At 37.6% G+C, this 27880-nt stretch overlaps 1 protein-coding gene across 4 annotated transcripts in view; it reads left to right on the top strand.

The window, feature by feature from the left end:
* Positions 1–27880, top strand: part of PARD3B (par-3 family cell polarity regulator beta) — a 1162629-nt gene that overhangs the window by 543372 nt on the left and 591377 nt on the right. For all 4 annotated transcript variants that reach the window (XM_003406115.3, XM_003406117.3, XM_003406114.3 and 1 more), the window contains exon 4: positions 19078–19187. In XM_003406115.3, coding sequence (XP_003406163.2) covers positions 19078–19187 — 110 coding nt within the window. The remainder of the gene's footprint in view (positions 1–19077; positions 19188–27880) is intronic.

Here is a 27880-nt window from a genome sequence, read left to right as displayed (position 1 = left end):
GAGGCAGTCTCATTGTCCTATTCGTCTCAGTTTCCTTCAGCTTCTAGCTCAGTGCTTTGAACATAGGTAATGAATAGATGAATGAATGAGTGAGTGAGTGAATACCCACTAAAATGTCCAATTTTACTGTGAAGACCTCTCCAACAACTACAATTATAGTTCTGCCTCTTGCTTCTACAGCACTTTGCAGCGACTGCTTGGATATCTTTGGTGACATTGTCTTATACACTACAAGTCAGTCTCTTCAGAGCCCTTTAAGGTCAAGGACTATGTCATATTCATCTTTGTTTCTCCAGGGTTTAGCAGAGTTTCTAGTACTTACTAAGATTCCAGTAAATGAGCAAAAGAAATGTTAAACAGGAGGTAATACTTCAAAACCAGAAGGGCTCAGAAAAAGGATTTTCAGATAGAATCCTGGGCTAGGTATGTTTCCTTAAGGAGTCTGTAACCCCCCAGAGATTTTGTGAGTTCAGGGTTGGAAGCTTGGTACTGAGTATCCTCTAGAAAGGCAGCTTTGGAACTTTTTCTTCCCCCAAATCCTTTGACCATAACTCAAAGTAAAAAATGCATTTTGCCTTGCAACCCAGTATATCCATACATATATAGCTGAAAACAAAGTTCTACACAGTCTGATATTTTCTATACCATTTCATTCCACTAAAAGAAATGCTGATCATGAACCCCTAAACTGATTTGAAGACTCATGAGTGGGTTTTAGCCTGAAGATTGAGAAAACTTGCTTTCAAGGACTGAGTGAGTCTCCTGAGGTAAACTTCAGAGAAAGCAGTATCTCCCTAACTAATGGGAGGCAGACGGGGGCACAAACTCAACCTGGCTTCTAGAATGCCCAGGTACACGCTGGCTCTTTGTTGAATACTTTCACAAAGCTAGTAGTGACCATGAGGCAACCAAATAAAACAAGCCATCACCAGTAGAGTTAGGATGTATACTGAGTGAAGCTTTGTAATTTAGAATTGAGTGGTTTTAATACTGAGATGTTGTCAGAGGTAGGTCCACCAGTCGTTCAGTCTGCCATATCCATATACAACATCATATTTTAGGTAAATGTGTTCCTTCTAAAGTGAAACCATGGGCCCACTGAGATACAGGGAATTCAACATCTCCTCTGTCAGTAAGTTTATATAAATATTGCTGTTGTTAAGCATACACAAATAGCAGGCCTATTTCAGTCTTTTTATCTCTTTAAAACTAATTTAAATCTGAGCATTAAAAGACTGTTTGATACCATATGTTTGTTTTAGATAGGAAATGGAATCTATTCTAAACATAAAGGCTTATGAAATCTCCATTCTAAACCTAAGGGCTTGTGAAATTATGTAGTACATAGGAGAAGAAATTGGGATAGATTGTTCCATAGCCATTTGTAATGGGACTTTGCTGCTCCCCCCATCCAGAGGTGGAGTCTCTTTCCCAACTACTTGAGTCTGGGCTGGCCTTGTGTCTTACTTTGATCAATGTAAGGCTGCAGAAATGATCATGTGTGACTTCCAAGGCTACACCTCAAGAGGGGAACTGAGACGCCCCAGCCAACAAGCAGCCTCCATTACAAACATGTGAATGACGCCATCTTGAACCTTCCAGCTCAGATAACCTTCCAGCTGAATGATGCCATGTTACTGAGCTGGAAGACTAGTAGAGGTCCCTCACAGTCAAACCACAGAATAATGAGAAATAATGAACTCTTGTTTTAAGCAGGGGCAGATTAACCAGTAAGCAAGGTATGCACAGGTTTACTTTTACTTACATACTAATCTGTAAGCACAATTTCACTTTTTTTTTTTTACCACATCAAACTCTACAGATTAGTAAGTAAACTACAAGCCTGTCTGTACCTTGTTTATTGGGCAATCCATCCTGGATTTTGAGCCACCAAATTTCCAGGCTGCCTTATTATACAGCAGTAGATAACTGATAGAGAATCTAGGTGAAATGGAAAAGGGTACCCCTACTTTATTTGCTTAATCTCCCACCTTGGCCCGGAAAGGATTTCTCAGCATGATCTAAAACAGGAGATAATTGGAGAAGTGAAGAATTGCTACATTTTAATGTAACTAATATGTAATGATGCTAAGTTTTTAATACTTTGAATTTTCTTTTTGTAGATGCATTAAAATGAGGGTGAGAATTATTGAAAACCAAGAGAGAGAAAAGAGTCTTTAAGATGGTGATTGCCAAGGTTACTCACCTTAATAAGGAAAGATATGGCAGAATTGGTCCTGTTTATGAAGGGCACTTGCTAATTTATTAGTATGATGGTAATTTCAGTGGACGTTTGTCTAATTTATTTAAAATATTTCTCGAATAAAGGTTCTTATAACTCTTAAGATTAAAGCACTTAAAAATCTTTCAGTGCCAAAATGTGTTACTCTTATGAGTTGCTAAGAATACAAAATTTGCTGGGTTGTTGTTGTTATTGTTAGGTGTCTGTCATGGATTGAATTGTGGTCCCCCAAAGTGTGTGTCAATTTGGCTAGGCTATGATTCCCAGTATTATGTGGTTGTCTACCGTTTTGTGATCTGATGTGATTTTCCTATGTGTTGTAAATCCTACCTCTATGATGTTAATAAGACAGGATCAGAGGCAGTTCGGTTAATGAGGCAGGACTTAGTCTACAAGACTAGGTTGTATTTTAAGTCAATCTCCTTTGAGATATAAAAGAGAGAAGTGAGCAGAGAGACAGGGGGACCTCATACCACCATGAAAGAAGCACCAGGAGCACAGCTCGTCCTTTGAACTTGGGGTCCCTGTGCTGAGAAGCTCCTACCCCAGGGAAAGATTGATGATAAGGACCTTCCCCCAGAACCTACAGAGAGAGAAAGCCTTTGCCTAGAGATGGCACCCTGATTTGGGTTTCTAGCTTTCTAGACTGTGAGAGAATAAATTTGTCTTTTTTAAAGCCATCCACTTGTGCTGTTTCTGTATAGGCCATAAAATATAGCAGCACTAGATAACTAAGACAGTGCTGTTGCATCGATTCTAACACGTAGTGACCACAGGTACCAAAGAATGAAAACACTGTCTGATCCTGCCCCATCCTCACAATCGTTGCTATGCTTGAACCTATCATTGCAGCCACTATGTCAATCCATCTCATTGAGGGTCGTCTTCTCTTTCATTGACGCTCCACTTTACCAAGCATGATGTCCTTCTCCAAAGACTGGTCCCTCCTGATAACATGTCCAAACTATGTGAGACAAAGTCTCACCATCCTTGCCTCTAAGGAGCATTCTGGGTGTACTTTTTCCAAGACAGATTCACATGTTCTTCTGGCAGTCCATGGTATACTCAATATTCTTTGCCAACAGCATAACTTAAAGGCTGTTGGCATAACTTAAAAATTCTTTTTTGTTCTTCTTTTTTTGTTGTCTAGTTTTAGCATGCATATGAGACAATTGAAAAAACCATGGCTTGGATGAGGTGCACCTTAATTGTCAAGGTGACATCTTTGAGTTTTAACACTTTAAAGAGGTCTTTTGCAGCAGATTTGCCCAGTGCAGTACATCGTTTGATTTTTTGACTGCTGCTTCTATCTATGGGCATTGATTGTGGATCCAAGTAAAATGAAATCCTTAACAACATGGTCCACCTTTTCTCCATTTATTATGATGTTGCTTATTGGTCCAGTTGTGAGAATTTTTGTTTTCTTTATGTTGAGGTGTAATCCATACTGAAGGCTGTAGTCTTTGATCTTCATCAGTATTTCAAGTCCCCTTTACTTTCAGCGAGCACAGTTGTGTCATCTGCATACTGCAGGTTGTTAATGAGTCATCCTCCAATCCTGATGCCACATTGTCTTCCATATAGCCCAGTTTCTCCAATTATTTTCTCCCCATACAGGTTGAATAAGTATAGTGAAAGGGTACAACTCTGATGCACACTTTTCCTGATTTTAAACCACGCAGTATCCCCTTGTCTTGTTCCAACAACTGCCTCTTGATCTATGTACTAGTTCCTCATGAACACAATTAAGTGTTCTAGACTTCCCATTCTTTGCAGTGTTATCCATAATTATGATCCACACAGTTGAATACCTTTGCATAGTCAATAAAACACAGGTAAACATCTTCCTGGTATTCTCTGCTTTCAACCAAGATCCATCTGACATTATCAATGCTATTCCTCGTTCCATGTCCTCTTCTGAATCCTGCTTGAATTTCTGGCAGTTCCCTGCTGATGTATTGCGGCAACCACCTTTGAATTATCTTGTGGTAAATTTTACTTGTATGTGATATTAATGATATTGTTCAATAATTTATGCATTCTGTTGGAAAACTTTTTTTTCCCCGGTAGGAAGTCTTTTTATTGTAGCACGTAATCTAGTCTGAAATTGTTCTTTTTTCTTCTCTGAAGATCATTAAAACGTACTTTTTAAAATGACTGGGGGCTATGGACAAGGAATGTTAGAAGCTTTTTTGTGAAAAATATTAGATGGAATTCAAGAACAAAACCAAAGACTGTAACAAACTAGAAAAATATCTGTCACATATCCCACTTAGCTGTTCACACTGAAGGAATGAATTAAATGATTTAGCAGTGTCACCGACATACCTGAGCATTCTTCTTATTTCATTTTGAGGCACCTCTTCTATGAAAGCAGTTGTCTATGTGTGTGTGTTTTCTAATCTAGATGTATAACATAGAATGAGATGACCTAGACAAGCATAGTACAGAGACAGTTCTGATAGTTCTGAGCTTTCATGTTCAACTTATATGGACAATTCCACCTTTTAGCTGTCATCCTTTTTTTTTTTTTTTTTCTTAAGACAGCACTGTGTATTGATTTGTTTGCCCTGAGAAGGCCTGAAAGATGAGATTATGATCCTCCATCTCAAAGTAAACCATTTGGCAAGTTCAAATGCAGAAACCATTTTGCAAGTTCAAATGCAGATTCAGATACTGGCCTCTTATCAGTACCTTCACTTAATGCATTTCACAGGTGGTAGGTCTTTGTTGTTAAATGTTGTTATCGCATTCCCTCTGATCTTGGTAAATTGTACATTAACTTACTGTTCTGTAACTTTCTATCAATATTTTTTTATTCCGTGCTGCTAAGTTATAATAAATGCTAACCTAGTGTAATTCAGTACGTGAAGTTTAATGGGCTTGTGACATAAGTTAGAGAAAACACATATCACCTTCGAGTTAATGAACATCTCATGTTCTGGTATAAAGGTTGTTCCTATGACTCTTAAAAATCCATTATGGAAAATAGTTTATATTCAAACCAAATTGTGTCTTCCCTATTGCAGTGCAATGAATTACTTAATATGGCCCTTCTAGCCGTAGTCTTTGTAACTCACAGGCAATGACTGAAAGGAACTATGCAACTAAGGTATACGGAACCTGTGATGGTTGAGGTTGTGTATCAACTTGGCTAGGACATGATTCCCAGTATTGTGTGATTGTCCTCCATTTTATGATCTGATGTAATTATCCTAATTATCCTTCATTTTATGTGTTGTAAATGCTAACCTCTACGTGTTAATAAAGCAGGATTTGTGTGGGATATGTCTTGAGTCACAGTCTTGCAGGAGGGTATGACTCAAGTCCACCTTTACTGAAGTTACACCCTTCACTGGAGCGTGGCCTACACCCAAGGTATATCCAATGTGAGTGCCCTGGCGGGGCTTGCTGTCTCTTTCTCTGCATCTGGATTCTGCATCTGGTTCATGATCATTTGACCTTTGGTTCTTGGGACATGAGCCAGAGTCCTGCCATCTGACCTACTGATTCTGGGATCCGCCAGCTTCCACAGTCCCATGGGCCAGTGTCCTATCATTTGACCTGATTTGCCAGCTTCTGCTGCCTTGTGAGCCAGCAGCCTGTGGTCTGACCTGCTCGTTTGTGTTCATCAGCTCCAGCAGTTACATGGGTTGGGAGAAGCCTATGTCTGACCCACGGATTTGAGATTTATCAGCCTCCACAACTGCATGAGCCATTTCCTTTATACGGTTCGTGAGTTCTGTGAGACATTGCAGTGAATTATAGAACTGAAACAGGAGGGAGACTACTGAGGGGAGGGGGAATAGTGGATGTTAAAGTCGATGGAGTGGTACAGCAATTTGTAAAAGTTGGACATTTGGGACATCTTTAATCTCTGCCTCATAGGAACCAGCTTTGTGCTGATCCCTAAAAAAAAATTATTCATTTACTCATATTTGGCAGCCCTGGGCCCTCTATGTTCAAATGTCTTTCCCTTGAAAGTTAGGACTCAATGCTGTTAATGAGAGGAGCTTGCCTCTTTCCCTGAAAATCATAGAAACATGATCTAGTTTCATACCCGTGGTCTTTGGATTTCGATGCACATTGAATTTGATGCCAGGAGTTACTCTGAAAAGTCAATAATGATCCTTGGATCATTGCCTTGCTATGCTATTGGGTGAATTAGTTTGCTGGTATAATGTGCTCCAGCTTGTGTAATGAACCTATTTAGTAGCAAGACAGCAGCCATATGAAACACCTGGGTGGTCTTCCAGGATACTTTCAAGTGGATTTGCTTTCACTTCTCTAATGTGAGGTCACAAAGGCTTGGACAGCTGGGGCCAGTTCCACATCACGGACAGACCCCTTCCTACCGGATGCATAAAGTAAAAGGTGCCTGAGGTCAAAGCTGGTTTCTGGGCTCCAGGAGCAGCTATGGGTCAACAAATGAGATCTCAAGCCACAATTACAAAAGTTGAAATAGTCTCCACACAGGAGAGAATCAGCTTTTCCTCAGGCTCTTTTTTTTAGACAGGTTTCCTGCCAGAGAAGCACAGTTTCTGAATTTTGTATATTGAGCTTCAGTTGATTGACCCTTGTTTAGAATTTTAAGTGCTGCTCAGCAGAAACTATGCCATTAATATCAGAAAAAGAAAGGGTATGAGAGACATTAGGTACCTTCTCTACTGCAGAGAAGATAGCACTGGGAGCATATAGGCATTGGCATAAACTGTGTTTTGAGTGTTCCTAAGAGATAACAGTGGCTTCATAGCACACCACTTCTCCCAGTCCTGCCAGCAACTTTGAATGATCCAATAAAATGTAATGATCAAATGCAGCAGATAAATCTTATAGATTTGTGCCCAGGATGCCTTAAATTGACTTGTGGATGTTTCTCATCTATGAAGATGGACTTGGTGATTTGAATTTAGTACTTTGATGTTGCCAGTAATTGTTTGCAACTGCAGCTCAATGGCCTGAAGGCCTTGCTGGTTTCTCCCTTTCTCATCTTGTAAAGAGCCAGCGAGGTGTTCTTTCACAGGCTGTTGCTCTCAGCACACTGGGAGCTCTGGCCTACAATTTAGGAGAAAAGAATGGTTCCTTAAGCCCTTGGTACTGACCAAAATCTCTGCCTAATGGATGACCCAAAATGTGCTCCATACTGAAGCAAACAGTCCCCTCTAGGCCAAATCCCTTAACTAGACACATATTAAGATTCACTCTATAGTTTTTAGGAAACTTAGTGGCTCAGTGGTTAAAGTGCTCATCTGCTAACCACAAGATTAATGGTTCAAACCCACCAGCTGCTCCACAGGAGAAAGATACGGCAGTCTGCTTCTGTAAAGATTTACAGCCTTGGAAACTCTATAGGGCAGTTCTGTTCTGTCCCAAAGGGTCACTAGGAGTTGGAATCAACCCGATGGCAGTGGGTTTGGTTTTTGGTTTTATGTTTTTTACAATGAAATTCATAAAGAAACCGTGAGGGAAAAAATCCTTCTTAAATGAACAATTACAAATGCCTTTTCCAAAATGCATTTTAAGTAGTAGCTCAGTACTTGAAAAAATGCTGTATATTGTCTCCCTTTGGAAACCTCACTGCTATTTAAATTAGATTAAATTAAAGATCTCTCATTTTAATGCCTCCTAGGATTGCTCTTCTAACCAGATTCCTCAGTCTTCTTAATCACTTTCTTCCCCAGTTACTTGGTTCATGCCTGTCTTCTGACTGAGAGCATATTATCAGTATCCATGAATGAGTGTTCATTTCTAGCCTGTAAAATCATGTACCCATCTACCTACTACGAGTATCTTAGTCATCATTGTATACCAATTCATCAATTCATATATCTTCTGCTTTTCAAAATTCTGTTAAAATTCAACTCTTCCAAAGAATTTTTTTAGGTTAACAGAGCTGTTACCCTTCTGGTTATTCTATGGGTTGCCATAAATCTTATGAATACAGATTAACCTCATAAATATCTAAGGTCTAAAAGCACAGGTGGTGCAGTGATTAAAAGCTACGGCTGCTAACCAAAAGTCAGCAGTTTGAATCTACCAGACGTTCCCTGGAAACCCTATGGGGCGGTTCTACTCTGTCCTTTAGCGTCACTATGAGATGGAATTGGCTCAATGGCAATGGGTTTATGGGTTTTTAAGACTATAAAGCATAGAAAACTGAAAGATCAACTGAAGGGGTAATAGATTTCTTCACAACTGTTGTAATTGACAAGATTGTAGTCAATATTTCAGAACCTCTACTGGAATTGCTTAGCACTGGTGTTGATATTACCCTTTTGCTCATTTATTATTAAGTTGCAAGGGTGATAACATATGCTGCATTAGTGTGACTAGTGTTTGTTTTAAAACAAGTGTTGATGCTGAAAAAATAAGTGTTGGGTAAAAAAAATCTGACAGTATCAATTTATTTATATTTTGGGAGCATAAACCCCTTTTGTGAAGCAAAAATTTCCAAAGACTTCTGAATTGAGTCATTAAAAACCCTATGGACTATGGTTCTACTTTGACATACGTGGATTGCCGTGAGTCAGAGTCAGTTTGATGGCTATATATGTATAAGTCATTTGCCCGCAGAGAACATGTAATATAATGCTACTACTCTTCACGTCACTCTCTCTCTGACGTTCCTGTTTAGCACTTTATTTTGTCACTATGTTAAATGACCTTTTTTATTATCTTTCTTTCCCTGTTGTTGGTTATGTGCCATTTAGTTGATTCTGACTCATAGGGACCCCATATGACAAAGCAGAAATTTGTCATAGGGTTTCCTAGCTATAGCCCTGGTGGCACAATGGTTGAGTGCTTGACTGCTAACCAAAAGGTGTTTTGAACCCATTAGCAGTTCCATGAGAGAAAAGACCTGCTGATCTGCTCCCATAAAGATTATAACTTAGCAAGTCCTATGGGCAGTTCTACTGTCCCACAGAGTCTCTATGAGTTGGAATCGACTCCACAACATACAATAACAACAATTTTTATGGCAGTCCAGCACTTAACCTTTATGCTACCAGAGCTCCTTGGCATTCCACAAACTATACAAGAGCAGGACATTTGTGAGTTGTGCACTGATGAATACAGAGTGCTTGGAAGACTGCCTCAGGTATTTTAGGTGGGCTGTAAATATTTGTTAAATGAGTGGATTAAGGCGAGAAGGAAAAATACAATTTTTATAAGATAAAGCAGGATATGATATATCCCAAAAAGCAGATCCACATTTTGTGGGGCCTTGAAATATATGCAGTTGTGGGAGAGAGCTATTTAAGAAAAGGAACACAAAATTTAAATACAAATGAAGTACAAAAATGAATTTTCATTTAGAATGAAAAAAGATCGTAACAATTTACAAATTTAATAAAACTGATAAAGTCATAAATAAATAATTATATGAATTAACTACCTGTTACTATCTCTATTATACTTTATGCTAATTTTTGGATTCATACTTTTTAATCATCTCTTCATATGTATTAATCATTTTCTATTGATAAGAAGATAATCTTTTCTTTAGTACGGTTAATCAAAATGCTTTTAATTGTTTAAATAATGATAATTGGGATATATAGGCATGTGGCTTCACAGATAGACATACTTGCAACTTTTGAAGCTGCCATCATTTTGTGTTTTATTAGTATAGGAATTTTAATTCTATTTTGCATAATTCCCATCAAAAATGAAAAAAAGTGTAGTAGATTTATCATGACATACATACGGTATTATCAAGTATATTCTAGATAGGAAAGAACTTCCCATTTGTCAAATTGTCAATGAAAATTGAATTATCTGCTTATAATTTTATTCATCTGGTGACTGAAAGAATTTTTTTCTGTAGACTAGCTTCTGGCTAGGTCCATTTCAAATCTTGTTTATATTCCAGTACCTACATACTTCTATTGTTGGGTGCAGAAAGGACACAGTCATGCTATGATGTCATCTACAGCACTGCACCTTTGTGTCACAGAGCTGGGTGAACCAATACAGTGGTTGATTGAATATTCCTCGAAGCTATTCATCAACAGATGACTGGCAATAACAACTACACATAGAAGTGTCTGTGAACCACATAAATGTATTAGACTACATTAAAACCAAATGTATCTCCAACTCAATTTTCCCTTGGCTGGATCCCAGAAATGCCCTTGGCCACTCTAGCGTCACCTGCTAGGAGGGAGAATGTGATGGTGGGGACATTGGAGTTGAAAGGGATAACAGAGTTAACTATGGCAATTAAAACATTTTACTTTTGCAAATTTAACAAAATTATATAAATATGTGATCATATTGTTAAAGCTCCTCTTGAGGTCTTGTAAGGGGCTCATGCAAATAAGGGAACCTAATCCTTATGCTTCATTAGTGCCGCTGCAAAATCTGCATCTGATTACAGAGTATTCCAAAGAAGGAGAGATAGTTTGTAACTGTGGGGATGGCCAGGATTAAAATTAATTGAGATATTACAAAATGATATTTTAGAAGATTGAGCCAGAATACATACTAAAAGTTGTAGAGATCAGTTTTACCCAATGGCAGGTGGTGTCTAACTAATATTTGGTGTCTAACTAATGACAAAGAATCCAGTACAAGATGTAAGCAGAGAGGTAGGTCGAGGAAAACCACTAAAGTCTTTGAATGTCAGAACAAGAAATTGGAGGTTGGTATGCAGATGTCAAATTCCTTCCTTTTTTTTTTTTTTTTTTAAAGTTTTAGGAGTCTTTATTTGGATTTGTTGATTCAAGTATCTCTATTTGTATATGTTAATATTTTGCTCCTTTTTAAAGCATATGATTTTTAAAGACCAGGTCAATTGCTTGTGCTGAACCTTTTCTGAAGCTTGACATTTTTCTTAATATAACACTTGGACCCTAGTCCATGTCTAAGACATGACACCAACTGAACTTAAATAGCATGAGTAAATTGATATTGTAAAGTACTTTAAACGATGTTAAAACGTGTAGAGTTGTATATATCAAACAGATAAAATGTGAAAACTTCAATCAAAGAAGGAGCACGTGCCTTTAGTAATACAGCAACAATGTCCTCCAAGTAAAGGCAAAACCATCTTCAGAGAAAATCGTAATTCCCATTGAAGGTCTGTTAGAAACTCCCTTACTTGTTTTTATAGCAGTGACACTCCAATTTAAGTAGCTTTTTGAACACTAGAAGCTGTTTTATCAGGTAACTGTTCATTCATGTCTATTGTGTCATTAGTGACTATTCTGTGAATTACCAGCTTTATGGAGGTATTTGCCCCCATATGTTGAACAGGATGGTGTCTACAATCCAAAATTAAAGAAAAATAATACTAAGTGAACTTCTTTCCTCATTTTATAGCAATACTGGGAGTCTTTTTTCTAATGCAGTGAAATTTAAGACTAAAATATTTGGACGACTAAAATTCTGTTAAAATTTGACTTGGTTTCTCTTGTGTGGTTTTTCCATTATAGTGTTTGAAAGCATACCACAGCTGCTCCATTCATCACAAGCCAGGCACCAAACTGGGTCAGGCACTCCTGCAGTGAAAGTGATCTCTTACCTGTGCTTTGCCATAAATCGTGGCGCTATTGATATCATTACCAATTTTTTTTTATGGGTCTCCAGATTTTAGTGCTATGGAGTTTGCTAGGGATCAGTTGAAAAGCCCTATTTGATGCCTGTAACATCCGCACAAAAAGAAAATCTACTAATCTCCAGAAGCAAAGGCTGTTCTTTCACTCGTTTTTTTGTTTGTTTTTTAAATAATATTTTATTGCGTTTTTGGTGAAAGCTTACACAGCAAATCAGGTTTCCAATTTGACAATTCCTACACGAAGTGTTCAGTGACATTAGTTACATTTTTCACAATATGTCAACATTCTCTTTAATTCTTTTCTGGTTGTTCCATTTCCAGTACTCTAGTTTCCTTGCCCCTTTAACTTCTTATCTTTGTTTTAGAGTAATTGTTGACCTTTTGGTCTCATATAGTTGGTTTTTTAATGGAGCATCATACTGATGAATAATATTCTTTATTTTGTGTGCCACTCTGTTATTTTACTTAAAGGTGACCTCTGGATAGTTTTGCTTCAAGGTTTGAAGAGAATCTCAGGTTGATAGTCTCAGGGGGTCCTCTAGTCTCAATTGGTCCAGTAAGTCTGCACTTTTTAAGAATTTGAGTTCTGTTCTGTATTTTTCTCCCATTCTCTCTGTGGCCCTCATCAGAAGAGTCAGTATTGGTAGCCACCTTTAGAAGGCAGATTTTCTGAGCCCTAGTCTTTTTGCAGTGTACCTTTGGAGAGCATATCCATATTTTAATGTCAAATTTATTTATTCTACAAATGTTGAAGTACAAGATAATTGAAAGACATTGTTGTAGGTGCTGAAGTCTATTAAGGAAATGTACTACATGACACAAAAATGCAGCCTACTACTAATATTGATTACCTGGAAGAATGTATATTTTTTTCTTATTTCTTTATCTCTTTTTAAATGTATAAAAAAAAATCACCATTTGCAATTCGTTTTTGTCATCAACATGAAAGATTTACCAATCTAGAGGTATTTCAATAGCATTTTTTTCCTGTTCATATTTAACTCGGTATCCTAAGAGTCGGAAACATTAGAAGGAAAGTGTGCTTTATTTTTTTTAACTGTCTTTTTATGTGATTTGATAATTCAATAATGCAGAAGTAATCCTTTAGAGCAGAGGAAAATTGAGACACTAAAAGGACCAGCCCTTATCCTTCTTCATACTATCTTATAATGTTATATAATTCATATTATAATGTTAACTCCAATTCCTTTCTCCACCCCCACCTCCACCCCCACCCACCTTTTCCTCAGCGCTACCCTCTTTGTTTGATTTTGTTAGGCACTTGCCATTCTAGATAACCTCTCTGTCTCTGAATATTCTCTGAGAAGTTAAAATCCTGGCTTTCCCATTCTTTCACCTGCAATGCCCTTAATAGACCTGTACTAAATCTTCATCTCTTTTCCTTTTTTCCACCTCATGTTTGTCTCTACTGCCTCGTTGTTGACGTCTATAAAAAAATAAATAAATCATAAAAACGTTGTTGAAGTCAATATGATTTCCAAAACCAACTTCATACTTTATCAATGCCCAATTGAAAATCCACCATTTGATTTTTCACACACATCAAGACATCTTAGATTAAAAGCAAATCGTCGAATCCTCATAAGGCTGAAGCCAAGATTCTTGTTTTCTCTGAACTAAATCATAGCAGTCCCCAAAACTTTCCCATGGCTGTTCCCCAAGCAAGAAATATGAGAGAGGTTTCAGGTTTCTGTTTTTTGCTCCTTCTCGTTTGCTTCATATGTGTAGTCAGTTGCCAAGTCCTCCTTATCCTCCTCTAGCTTCTCTCTCCGTTTCTGCCTGTGACTGCTGGTACTGCATTCACTTCCTTCTCGTTGCCCTGCCAGCCTCTCCTGGTTTGTGCAGAATGCCTTGTCAGCACTCTGACCATGATCACTAGAGCTCTCCAAGTGTCAATCGTATCGCCTTAGGTTGAAATAGCAGCAATATTGGTGACAAGCTGCCCTTCCAGTCTTGCTCAGGAGAATCATTAACGATCTTTAAAGAAAAACCCTGCTGATACTTACCATATAATTTAGAACATGTGCCTGTGAGACTTTGGATATAGGACTCATGTTTAAAACCATTGTTTTCTCTGTCCACTGTATCATCATACAACTCTTCTGGACCTTGGTTTTAATCTTCATAACTACTACTCTTTGTGAAGAATCCTTCAAAACCCACAAAATAGAATTTTTATGTATAACACATCATCTGTCATTGAAGCTGACTCCATTCCAAACACATCTTCCAACTGCAAAGAAAAGCCACCCATTCATGTGTGTATGTGTGTGTGTAAGTGATTTATAACAGAGACAGAAACTTATATAGATAACACCTTATGTTTGTATTGGTCGTTATATCTTGCATTATTCATTGGTGTAACAATTTGAGCCTTTTAACTAGTTGCCTCTTTAAAAATCTTTTCCCCCCAACTGGATTAGGTGGCCCATCTCTGGGCTCCTGTAGTTTCTTTTACAAGGATCATGGAACAAGTTATAGCAACCCTTTCAACATCAGTTTCACCATCCTTAAAATGGTGATGGCTTGAGAATTGGCAGATGTGTTGTTATTCATGGACCCCACCTTCTCTTCCAATGATGATGTGGCCTGACCAATGCTAGTTGGAGCGAGCCCTGGAAGAACCCGATGAGTCTAGCAGCCTTAGAGAGAAGCACAAGGAGTGTCCTTGAAAGCTTTTCCTGAGTGTAGCCTAAGCCCGGATTATACGTGGGCAAGTGGTGCAGCATGAATTGAGCATTCCTGATGCAGCAAGACACTATCTTGTGAGGACAAAGTTACCAGCAGTTACATGCTCCCTCAGGGTCTCTTCTCCTACTCCAAGTAGCTGTCTCTTTGACTCCCATTAAGTTTCTGTGTGCCTGGCTGAATAAAATAGGGGTTTGATCCAGTCTACAGTGTGTGTGTATGGGTTCTCCAATAATTCATGCATAGTCTGCCTGGAACACGGCACTGCTACCTACCGTGATGTGTAATGAAATGAAATGTACTGAGATGTCGCTTGCTCCACGTCTTCTCCTCTAAGAGGTAAGACAAACGTAAGCACCTTGATTATGCTTCTTAAAATACATTTCAGCCCTGTATAGTTCCTGGTGCATAAGAGGACCTCCAATATCTGTGTGGAAAAACATACTGTAGTTGTATAGCCCTCTATGTTTTAAAGCACTTAACATTTATTATTTTATTTGAGCGTTACAGCCAGTGGCTTTTAAACTATGATTCCAAGGAATACTGGTTTTTCTTGAGCTGAAATAGGGCTTTACTTCCAAAATCTGTTAATAAGCATGTTTTCTGAATGTTAGTGTATTGCCTTTTTAAAAAAAAAAAAAAAAAACCTCCCTTCTCACTTCACCTTTTTCCCCCACCTCTTAAAAGCTTTGATTTCTATGGTAAGGCTATGCCTGCTTTAGAATAAAATTGTGCTTCACTATTTTAATTTACCTGTTATTCCATAGGAGCCCTGGTGGCACAGTGGTTAAGAGCTCAGTTACTAACCAAAAGGTCGGCAGTTCAAATCCACCAGTCGCTCCTTGGAAACCCTGTGGGGCAGTTCTGCTCTGTCCTTTAGGGTCACTATGAGTCAAAATGGACTCTATGGCAATGATTTTGGTTTTTCTGGTTGATTCATAAAAATTAAGTTGACTTCAGGAATTCATGTTTTAGAGCAGATAACACTGCTCACAACAAATGAATCATGTAAGCAGAGCAAGTTCTTTTACCTCCTTTTATTGTGGCGGGGGGCATTTCCTGCTTGAAAGTTATGTACTGAACAAGGCAATACCCCTAAAAACCAAACCAAACTCACTGCAGTAGAGTCAATTCCCATTCACAGCAGCCCTATAGGACAGAGTAGAACTGCCTGATAGGATTTTCAGGGCTGTAAACTTTATGGAAGCAGACTGCCACATCTTTCTCCTGAAGAGCAGCTGCTGAGTTTGAACTGCCAACCTTTCGGTTAGCAGCTGAGTGCTTTAACCACTGTACCACCAGGGTTCCTATCCCTAGGCAATATTCCTAGTGTACCTTATTTTATCTCACATCCCCATTAATTCTGTGATCTGATGTTACCACTAGTTTTAAACGATGAGACTGTCAAACCACCAGGAAAGATGAAGCTTGGCCTATTTGACTTTGAAGTCCATGGTTCTCTCTACTGCACATGATAGCTGTTAGTGTTATTGTTTGATCGTTACTGCGGAAGTTATGTTTTATTTACTTTTTTCCCCTCACAAGAAGTTCCATGATTGAAAGGTGTTGTCTCCCTCTCATTTCAGTAAGCTTTGCCTGCCAGGTTCGAGTTCTACTCTCTGTTATATGCCAACATTTGCTGAAGTTATCTTCAGTGCATCTAATTACTTACCTTCTGTTGTACACTAGGACATGTATTTCTTTGTCATTAAGTTACAACTCAATATCTTCTTGAAATCCATCTTCAAATGGGGTCAGCAATTAAAAAAAAATTTGTAGGAGGAGTTGTTTAAAACTCTCAGAGATAACAGTTCATATTTAAAGACGCCCATTATTAATTCCAATATGAAATGATTTGCACTTGTTATTAACACACTGAGACAGCCAAAGTAAAATTAGAAGGTAACTCACCAGGAGATATTCAAGTACAGAAAAGTAGAGAACAGGAGAACTTACTCCTAATGAGCTAAAAAAAAAAAAATGAGCTAAGCCAGTGCCAATTCTGACTCATAGCAACCCTATAGGACAGAGTAGAACTACCCCATAGAGTTTCGAGGGTAGGTTTAAAAAAAGATTTAACAATCTTAATTCTTGTAATGTTCCAAATAGTTGGTACATTTGTACAAAACTGAGCTGCCATCTTCTTGGAGGCACACTATAGAACTATGGCATATTGATTGAATAAACAATCTAAATATATGTTGTTAGAAAGCTGTCTTAAATAATTTAACATTTTGTTATTGAAACAGTAGATATTGACAATAAATGAGGAGTCATAGAAATGGAGTTGTGTCCTTAAAGTTGAAGGAAACTGTCTACTGTTGCTGCTTTAAGAAAAATGTATTCATTCCTAACAAAAAAATAAAGAAGCTTTAAAATGAACAGAGTTGATTATATATGTATATATATATATGCACATATATGTGAACCAAGAGTGTTACCAAGAAGTGTCTTGGGTCCGAACTGCTGACCTTTTGGTTAGCAACTCTATGGGGCAGTTCTACTCTGTCCTATAGGGTGGCTATGAGTTGGAATTCACTCGATGGCAGTGGGTTTTTTTTTGTATGAACCAGCTGAAAGAACAATGTAGCTAAAATTGTTAATCATTAAAATTTCCATATTTTTGCTTCTAAATCAACTTATTTTGGGAGGAGGAAAAAATAGCCTTAATATCCCTTGGTGTTCCATGCTGGTTTTACTTGTTTTCAGTTTGTGTTCCTGTTTGTTTTGCCCAATTTGAGATCATTGATTCGCAGTGTACAGATCTGTGTTAAATGCTTGGAAATGAACCAGAAATTTATGGAGTTTTCCCTATTGCTTTCCTTTTTTTTTTAAAAGATAATGAGTGACTTTATTGATGTTGGATTTAGGCTGACGAGTACACTAATGTAGGAAACCCTTTTGGCGAAATGGTTAAGAGTTACAGCTGCTAACCAAAAGGTTGACAGTTTGAATCCACCAGGCGCTCCTTGGAAACAATATGGAGGGAAAGCTCTACTCTGTCCTATGGGGTTGTTATTAGTCGGAATTGACTGGACAGCCACAGGTTTTTTAATTTTTTTTTTAAGTACTTTTTTTTTTTTTTAATGTTAATTCAGGGGCTTTGCTTGAAAGCAATTTATTCTTTAGATCACCTGAGGGAGAGAAAAAATACTGGTGTAGGACTGGGATCCTATTGTCTTCGGATTTTCTTATGCTTTCTCTGGCTTCTACACTTTTTTTGTTGTTAATTTTTTATTCGGAGAACCATACAACTATTGGTTATGTCAGATACTTTTAAGAGATGTTTTAGATGAGGATGGAGAGGATGGGGAACAATGTGGTGAAGTGTCTATTAATAAAAAAAGAAATAAAAGAATGTGAACGTGGACTTCATCGTACCTTTTGGCTTAGTGTCTGCTTCCAAAGTAGCATGGTAATTTCTTATTATGAAAGAAGTTATTTTTTAGAAGAGCAGCTTCAATCTGAACAAGTTTCACTGCTAATGGAAACTATTAGCAATTCTATGTTTTGTATACAGAATAGGATTTTAGGAGGGCTTTTAAGAGTGAAATTTGTGAATAACTTATTAATTTACTTTCCGTAAGTTTACTGTATAAAACGAGGCATGAAATGTGTTCCTTTAAACTACAGTAGCTTGATAGGGTTGGGTTATTTTTAGAATATTGATAAATGGGAAATAATATTAAGTGTTCTCCACTTTTTTCCCAAAAGTACACAAAGTAAAAACTTAATTTTTGTACGAGAATGATTTTTAAACTGCAAATAATTTTTTTTGAGATTTTTTTTTTTCTCTGTAGTGGCTATTTTTATATGAAACAAACTATTTTAGGCCTAATTGCAGTCAGAGTAGTTAGGCTGCTAGCTCTGCTAAGGTTGAATTTCATTTAAACTTTCTAATAGTATGATCCTTTTTCAGAATTTAATAACTGACTCAAATATTTAATAGTGGGAGCTTTCATTAAATTAAAAAGAAATCAGGATATATTTTTAGAAGAACTAACTTAATTTTTCTTATCAGTTTTATCAACTTTAGAAAAAAAAAGGATGAGAACGAAGCGAATCTCTTTGTGTACTTCAGTAGACATTAATGCTATAACCCCAGCAAATAATTTATTTCAGTATATATCATGATTCAGAAGACTTGGGAAGCACCAAAAGGCAGCAGTAACTGTACTTCTAGCTGTACTGAACAGCAAATTGCTGTATGTGAACCTCTTGTCTGCTGGATAAGCATTCTTTTTAATATGCACATGTATTTTTTAGATCAGTTTTATATTGTACACTGTCAGCCTTTGCTTTGCCCAAGAGTTTTCTGTTAAATACAATGGCTTGTTTTGAAATGAAAGTGGGGAAAGCTAAGAATTGAAAGATTTTATTTCCATGTGTCATTCTATAAATAGATGACAAAAGATCACTAAATAAGGATTCATTTACAAGCACCCTTAGAAAAGAATGTTTTTACATAAAAGCATGTTGTAAACCTTTTTAATTAAATTGCATTGTGCCGTGCACTCTCTTCCCTCCAGGGTTCTTTTGACCCCTCACCTTTTATTTTATCCTGCAGGCACTCCGCTGTTGGTTCGGAGAAGCAGTGACCCAGCACCTGGCCCACCTGCTGATGTCCAGCCAAGTGCTTCACACCCCAGTGGCCAGAGTTTGAAACCTGTTGTTCTAGTAGGTATCCTGCCGTTTGCATTTCTAATGAAAGATCAGAGAGCCTTATCCATAGCCTAACTGAACTTTACAGTCCTAAGTAAGTAGATCATTATATAAAGATCTTTTGATACAATATATAGTATTAGCCCTAATACCAGCTAGTAGGAGCTCTGAGTAGTATATAGTTATAATGATAACTATTGGTTACGTAGCACTGATTATGAGCCAAGTATTTTTTTAAGTGCTTTACACATATCTAAACTTCCACATCTAGGTAAGCGTACGTTTTTATCTCCATTTTATGGATAACGAAATCGAAGCAGAGCAAGGCTTAGTAACTTGCCTGAAGTCACATAGCTAGTAAGTAGCAAAGGCAGGAATTTAACTCAGGTGATCCCACTCCAAAGTTTATACTCTTAGCCAGTGTACTTTTTACCGGTTGCTTTCCAAGCAATTCTGATTCATGGTGACCCTGTATGTGTCAGAGTTGAACTGTGCTCTGTAAGGTTTTCAGTGGCTGATTTTTGGGAAGTAGGTCACCAGGCTTTTCTACGGAGGCATCTCTGGGTGGACTCAAACTTTTAACCCTTTGGTTAGCAGCCAAGCGTATTAACCTTGGGCAGCTGGATTTCCTTTAATGACCTATTTCATAATGCCAAAGGATGTAGTGGCATAGTGGCTAAGTGCCACGGCTGCTAACCAAAAGGTTGGCAATTCAAATCTACCAGGTGCTCCTTGGAAACTTTATGGAGCAGTTCTACTCTGTCCTATAGGGTCACTGTGAGTCGGAATCGACTCGATGGCAAGGGGTTTGGTTTTGGTTTGGTAAGGATGTAGTGTATATATGTTCAGTCTGTTAAGGTGGTGCTTTGTAAAGTCGGACCATAGTAAATGGCAAAACAGCTTCAAGCTACCGTAATTGTGGGTATGTGGTGCAGGTATTGGGTTTCTAAAACTCAACATTCCAATTAAAGAACAATATTATTACATACCAAAAGCACTTATAGCTAGATATAACTGAGAAGTTATGTGGAGAATAATTTCTTGAAGAGACAATGTCCTCCTTTCATATAGGATGGTGGGATTTTCTGCTAAATCCCGAGTTCCTCTGAAAAACTATTATTACAGATCATACATTCAGACAGCCTGAGAGTTAGATTTCGGTTAATGGCTATATATGAGTGCAATAGGGCATCTTCAGTAATGTAACCATAGTAAATTGTTTTCTAAGAGCAAGACTCTTTTCCCATTTTAAGTCTCACTGTCTACAGTTCCTACAGGAGGAGGGGAACATTTGTAGGTATAAAAGGATGCTGACTGAGCTATAGAGATTCTCCCAGTTTGTTATATAATATTCTTATCAAGAACTAGTGCCAGTGTATATGAGGTAGGAGTCACTATGCCAAATCATTGGGCATTTGATAATAGCTTTGTGCAATATTTTATCATATTTCTTTTCTTAAACAATGAAGCAAGTGTTCGAAAAATATTTTAGATGTAATATTTTCTTGGTGTCCTATTAAACACTCTGTCCTTTTAAGGAAAAGCATTTAATGGAACATTAATAAAAATCAGGTGGGTGTTTTCTACTTTAATCATGAGTCCAAACAAAACCAGTATGTGGTATGTATTTTTTTTTAAAAACGCATTCTGATTGAGACCATACTAATCCTGAATATATTGCTTTGGGGGAAGAGAAGAATTATATGAGAGGGAAAAGAATTACATAAGAGAGAAAAACTGTAATTTACTGCTTATTTTTATCTTGTCAGTATACTGGAAAATGAGAGAGTGTCTGATTAATGTGTTACCACGTTTAGCATGCAGAAAACCCACCAATGTTTAGTTTCCTGTATCTGTCACTTAGGCTCTGTGCTTAGAGCAACTGAAGACATCAGCATTGCCTTCCTTAGAGGAAATGAACACTACTATCTTTCTGATAGATTCTTTACTATCTTTCTGATAGATTCTTTAGCCTCCCTAAAATATGACTTCAATTGGTTACAAGTTGTGGTATAGAGAAGAGGGGTGTAATATTACTTGCAAAGCTGAATATGCTAATCCAAGAAGAAATGTTGGGCATCCAAAACTCTTGTTCCTAACCCTTATGCAAATTATCAAATATTGGCCAAATGTCTATGGCTCAATGGTAAAAAGGAAAAAAAAAAAACAAACCATATTTTCACCTTTCCTTTGGTATTCTCTGTGGATGATGAGTAGAGATCTGAGACGAGAAGAGTCTCGTCCTTGCCTTGCCAGGTAACTTCTGTTGCTTCTGTTGAAAAGTAATCTTCATGAATACTTCCAGCCTTAACTGTCCAAGACACTGTGACTTATTTATCTTTCTATGTCTAACACCAAGAACATAAAAGTTGCACAGTGTATGTTTGTTGGCCTTAGGAATGTAAGACACATATTACTGGGAAAAATTCTAGAAGCACTCAGCAATTAACCAGCTTATCTTACTCTGCCACTGTCTCTGTTCCTCTGAAAGAGTCTAACAGAAAAATGTTTATCTGCCCGAAGATCAGGTCTACCCCAGCAAACACAGATAGTTTAACTTTCCTATTGTACAAAGGGTAAGGAAAGTTAAGAAGTGAAGACATTTTAGGAGTGTCTTCTAACCTAGAAGGAAGGAAGGAAAGAAGGGAGGGAGGAAGGAAGATAACTTTACTCATACATCCCTGTATATCCAAATGTATGGATTATTTAGGCTTGTCTGTCCAATGTAGTAGCCACTAACCACATGCAGCTATCGAGTACTTGAATTATTTGTTGTTGTTAGTGCTGTTGAGTCAATTCTGACTCATAACAACCCTATGTACAGCAGAAGAAAACACTGCCCGGTCCTGCGCCATCCTCACAATCGTTTTTATGCTTAAGCCCATTGTTGCAGCCTCTGTGTCAATTTTGTTGAGGGTCTTCTGCTTTTTCGCTGACCTTCTGCCTCACCAAGCATGATATCCAGGGACTGATCCCTCCAGATAACTTGGCCAAAATATGTGAGACTTAGTCTTGCCATCCTCGCTTCTAAGAAGCATTCTGGTTATACTTGTCCCAAGACAGTTTTGTTCATTCTTTTGGCAGTCCTTGGTATAGTCAGTGTCCTCCTCCAACACCACAATTCAAAAGTGTCAATTCTTCATTCTTCTTATTCATTGTCCAGCTTTCACATGCATACAAGGCAATTGAAAACACCATGGCTTGAGTCAGGCTCATTTTAGTCCTTAAAGTGATGTCTTTGCTTTTCAACACTTGAAAGAGGTCTTTTACATCAGATATGCCCAATGCAATGCATCTTTTGATTTCTTGACTGCTGTTTTCATGGGTGTTGATTGTGGATCCAAGTGAAATGAAATCCTTGACAACTTCAATCTTTTCTCCACTTATCATGATGTTGCTTATTGGTCCAGTTGTGAGGATTTTTGACTCATGACTAATCCAAATTGGAATGTGTTTTTGGTGTAAAATATTCACCAGGTATCAAAGACTTAAGCTTGATAAAAGAATGTAAAATGGTTCATCAATAATTTTCATAATGACTACATGTTGAAGTAATAATATGTTTGGCATATTGGGTTAAATAAAATGTATTATGAAAATTATTTTCACCTGTTTCTTTTTCTTTTTTTTTTTTTAACATGGCTAATGCCCATTGCTGTTGAGTCGATTCCGACTCATAGCTACCCCGTATAGGACAGAGTAGAACTGCCCCATGAGGTTTCCAAGGAGCAGCTGGTGGATTTGAACTGCCGACCTTTTGGTTAGCAGCCAAACTCTTAACCACTATGCCACCAGGGTTTCCAACATGGCTTATAGAATATTTAAAATTACACCTCTGGTTCGCATTCTATTTCTTTTGGACAGTGCAGCTCTAAACAGAAGTAAAAGTGGATATAGCATTTATAAAATGGTTTGAGGCCTTTGGGGGAAGTTCTTTGAACTTCACTTCATCTCGGGAGTTTCAGCATGCCTAAGTTTCCCTGGGGCCGTTCTAGTTCCTACTGGTTATCCTGGTATAATTATTAATAGTTCCTCCACTAACTCTCAGAGATGTACCCCCCCCCAAAAAAAAACCCACTGCCGTCAAGTCGATTCCGACTCATAGCGACCCTATAGGACAGAGTAGAACTGCCCCATAGCGTTTCCAAGGAGCACCTGGTGGATCCGAACTACCAACCTCTTGGTTAGCAGCTTTAGCACTTAACAGAGATGTACAAGCATGGGTAAAACATTGTTTGATACCTACATATAACCCTATAGTGGTGTTGTTGTTAAGTGCAGTCAAGTTGATTTTCGACTCATAGTGACCCCATGAGACAGAGTAGAACTGCCCCCAAGGTGTTTTCTAGGCTGTAATCCTTACAGGAGCAGATTGTCAGGTCTTTCTCCAGCACAGTGGCTTGATAAGTTCGAACTGATGACCTCTCAGTTGGCAGCAGAGTGCTTAACCATTGCGACGCTAGGAATCCTTTATGTAACCCTTATAGTCACTTTTATTATTTGTTCACTAATAAAAGGGTGAGTCTTTTAAGAAAACTGTGGGAAAATTATTCATAAACCAAAGCATGCTGCAGAAGTGGTTCTGTGTGACAAGGACATGGAGGCAGGGAGTACAGACTTGGAGACTTCACGTACTTTTCTGTCTCTTCTGTCCCACAATTCTACTTGATTCTTCTCCACAACGTCAGCTGTACCATACTTGATTCCTATGATTTGATAAGTGATGATGGATATGGGGATTGTGTGATAATGTAGCAACTAATATGAAAAATAATTGCTTAAAAAGCCATGTTCAACTGCATTTCAGTTCAATATCCAAGGAAAGAAAAACAATCAAAATTTCCATTTTTTTAAACAGAGTGTTCACATGTAAGTAATTCACAGATGGCAGAGCCCCCAAGTGGGTTATGTTCAATCATTCCTAAGAAATGAAACTTACTTATAACCCACAGCATAAGAAGCTGTACGGATGAATATTTGACACATTTGATTATGTTGAAATATTGCCTTTAAAACCACAGTTGATGACTGTTATTTTTAGTTGCACTTCATTAGGCTTTGCATAGAGAGATGAGTTTTCTTTGATGCCTAGAGGTATGTGTTTCTGAATAGTTGAGAAAGTTGCACTTGTTTTCTGGTTTGTTAAGTTATTATAGACTGGTTATTTAAGAGGTATACTTTCAGATATATTGGAATTTAAAAAAGGGTCTAAATTGGTAAAAACAGATCCTCTGCAAGCTTCAAATTTTGTGTGTATTGAGAAGCCACTAAATCTCTGTTTGTTACTTAGAATACCATCAGGCGGGCAGTGTGGAAATTTCTTTCCTTTCTTCTCCTTTTCATAAGCCCATCCAGTTCATCAAAATAGCACCATTAAAAAATGTGCCAGTAATAATAGCTATTTATCTTTCAGGGCAATAGCAAATCTAATTCTACGGGCTGATTTTGAATTAAAAGAAGAACCCTGGTGGTAGGATATTTCTGTGAATCAGCTTATAGGAAGTCTTACCTTCCTTGGCTTGATTGTAACCTGGTGTTCTTGGCTTAAGGGCATGCCATAAAACCAGTTTCTTGAAATTGATGTTCCTGAATTTGCGAATAGAAGAGAACTCTAAAACAGATGTGATTTTCTTTTCTTAATATCCGGTTAACTACTATGGTTGTTTTGTGGTTTAATGACTGTTTATAGTTTCACATTTAACCCCTAAGGCAAATTGATCCTGCAGGGTGAGTAAATTAAAAAGTGGATTCCTGAAAATTATACTGCTGTGGTTGTTCTTGGGTAGTAAGCGTGGTTGTTTGTTCTAAAACCATTTCTTGCCTGCCATCACCAGAAAAAACAAATAAAATACCAGTCTGTCTTTTAAAAATCCATGTCCATAATATATGCATTTTATTTAAAAAAAAAAAATAAGCTGTCAGTGTTTATGGTGGTTAAATTCAAAGTTCGTGGATGGGTTTCAGAGGATCTGTGAACTCTCTGAAGTCTTATGCCGTGGTATGTGTGTGTGTTTCACAAAAGGGTCTCCATCACTCTTACCGAATTTTCAAAGGAGACCAAAAGACTAAGAACCACTATTTGCAGTGTTGGAGTTAAATAATATGGGGCGGCCACCAATTTTCAGCATATGAAAAATGAGAGAGATTAAGAAGTAAAGGGAGAATTGTCACCTACCCAATGTGTTCAATAAAGAAGGTTATTTCATCATAGTGTTACTATTCCCCTGTAACACATAGTATGCAAATTAAAGATTTTAAGATGAATAGAAGTTTTTGGGTTACTGCATTGAGAAGCAAAAATGACTCTTTAGTTAATAATAACATCATTGTTTTCAACAGTAAAGTTGGGGGTAAAAGAGTCAGACTAGTTGTTGGAAGACAACTTTGAGAACTGTTCCCAATTGTCCTGTGTTCACCAAGGACAAGAAGTGAAAATACAGTGTCATTCCTTCGAAGATTTTGGTATTTTATCAGCAAAAATAGTGACAGGTAGCTATTAAAAAAAAAATAGAGAAAAATGTCCAGTGAATTGGAGCATTCTCTTTTTGTCTTGCATATAATGTGATGGAGTATTGCTTTGAGAAAGTTTCCCTTTCCAAGAACATGTATGTCACATATATTCAAATTACAGCAGAAGTTGCTCTGGGATTAAAATTTCTCAAATCCATGAAAGAAATCACTGAAATATTATAAATTTAAATAGCTTGACTTTTAAGATTATACTCATCTAATTGCCATTGAGACATGAGAGGATTTTTTATTGTAGCTGCTGACTGTCAAAATCCAGTCAAGAATTTTAGAAAAAATTCTGAATGACCAAATCATATTTTTCTATCCATTAGATATACAATTAAGTAGAAACAGCAGAACACAATAATTGTTATAGACACTGATACATATTTGAAGGAAAGGTCCATCCATTGTCTCCCAATGAGGAGAGATAGATGCTAAATAGCAAAAGGGAGGGAGAAATAGCATGTAATGTAAGGTTGCATTATTTAGAGATACTGAAGCCTACAAAAGGTTTTTCTTTTTTTTCTCCTTGACACAGTGATTTAATAATAGTCCTGGTGTTTGTAACTCCAGCTGTTCACGCTGTGTGCTGATAAGACCAGAGCTTGGAGACACATTGCAACGATGGTTTTCATATGGCTTTGTTTTTAAGAGATAAAGCTGCCATCCAGTATTTCATGGGGCCAAATGTTTACTTAGTTTGGCAAGTTTAGGCAGCTTAATTTCTGAGGCAGTTATGTTTGTAAGACTTGAGTTCAGATGGGGAAAATCCAGAAGCTCGACTTAATCTGCTACAGAGTTTTTCACCAGCTCTTGCTGAAATCGGTGAAACAAATTTGGATTGTCTGAATGCCTGCACCATGACTAATCAAGGAACCTGGGAAATGTGACCCCAGTTTAGATGTGTCCTTCTCCATCATTCATCTTGGGTCTAGTCCAAAAACGAAAGTCTAAAAGAGGGATCACTATTCAGAGGTCAGTTTCAGAAATTGAAAAGGTAACCGTGACATGTCATCCTTTGCTTGACCTGCACATAATGAAAATTGAATGAGTTTTGCTTTCATGTCAACAGAAATTGATTAATCCCTTAGATGTCTGTGCACTCTCCTGTGTGCCATCTGGAAAGCATAAGACATGGTTCCTGTCCTCAGGAAACTTACAACCTAATTATGAATACCAGATCTAAAGCGGTTAAACAACTCTAGCAATCTGGGAACAGGTATCAAATTATTGATAATACACTTTAGCTATCAAAATGACTGTATTTTTGTCTTTAGTCTACACTTCAGCGCTCTGTTCAACCTCCTTAGCCCCTCAAGGGAATTGCCATGTGCAGTATCTCTATTAGTTATCTTGATGAAATATAACTGCTCGTTTACGTGTCTGCATTTTTTCAAGACTCTGATCTCCTTAGAGACAGGGGCCAGTGTATTCATTTTTACGTTCTATCCACCACATGCAGTGTCTGACACATAATAGGTTCTCATCAATATATGACAGAACAATTAAAATTTTAATTCTGAGATAAGCAAGATGAATTCATTTCAATAACTTTTAACTGATTTTACCTCATTTTGTAAAGATATATGCATGTATATGAATTGGCTTGTGAAATTACCTTTTTGAACATACTGTTTCGCTCCCCAAATAGCTTTAGTTTAGGATTTCCTGCTCTAGAGCAATGCATTACCTGTATTCCTTGGTGTTGTCAGGGGGAGAGGAATATTTAAACACAGAGTGTTCACTTCCAGCGAAGATGTGTGTTGGCTGCTGAGTTCAGCAGTTTCAGCTGCAAGGCCTACTTCATCTTTCTTCTTACAACTCTGGCAATGATTCCAACATACCACTTGGTTCCGAGAACAACCACTGATACTTCTAGATACGAACAATTATAAAGCCCAATTCTGTGAGTGATCCTGATATGTGAACAAGGAATAAAAATTAATGTGGATGCATTTGTGTATGCGCAAATAATTACACACAAATTACACAGATTGGAGTTGATTATCGGGTTGTACCTTGTCAACACTGTGAGTTATAGAACCATAAAGTTAGTAATCTTTTTTTTGTGTGTGTGTGTGCCTGTGCTTTAGTGGAAGGTTTACAAGGAAAATTAGTTTCCTATTTAATAGTTTATACACAAGTTGTTCCATGACATTGGTTGCAGTTCCTGAAATATGTCAGTACTCTCCCCA

The sequence above is a fragment of the Loxodonta africana genome, chromosome 6 (genome assembly GCF_030014295.1).
Source record: "Loxodonta africana isolate mLoxAfr1 chromosome 6, mLoxAfr1.hap2, whole genome shotgun sequence".
Classification (NCBI taxonomy): Eukaryota; Metazoa; Chordata; class Mammalia; order Proboscidea; family Elephantidae; genus Loxodonta; species Loxodonta africana.
The sequence above is the reverse complement of the archived record's forward strand: the minus strand, read 5'-3'. Positions and strand labels throughout refer to the sequence as shown.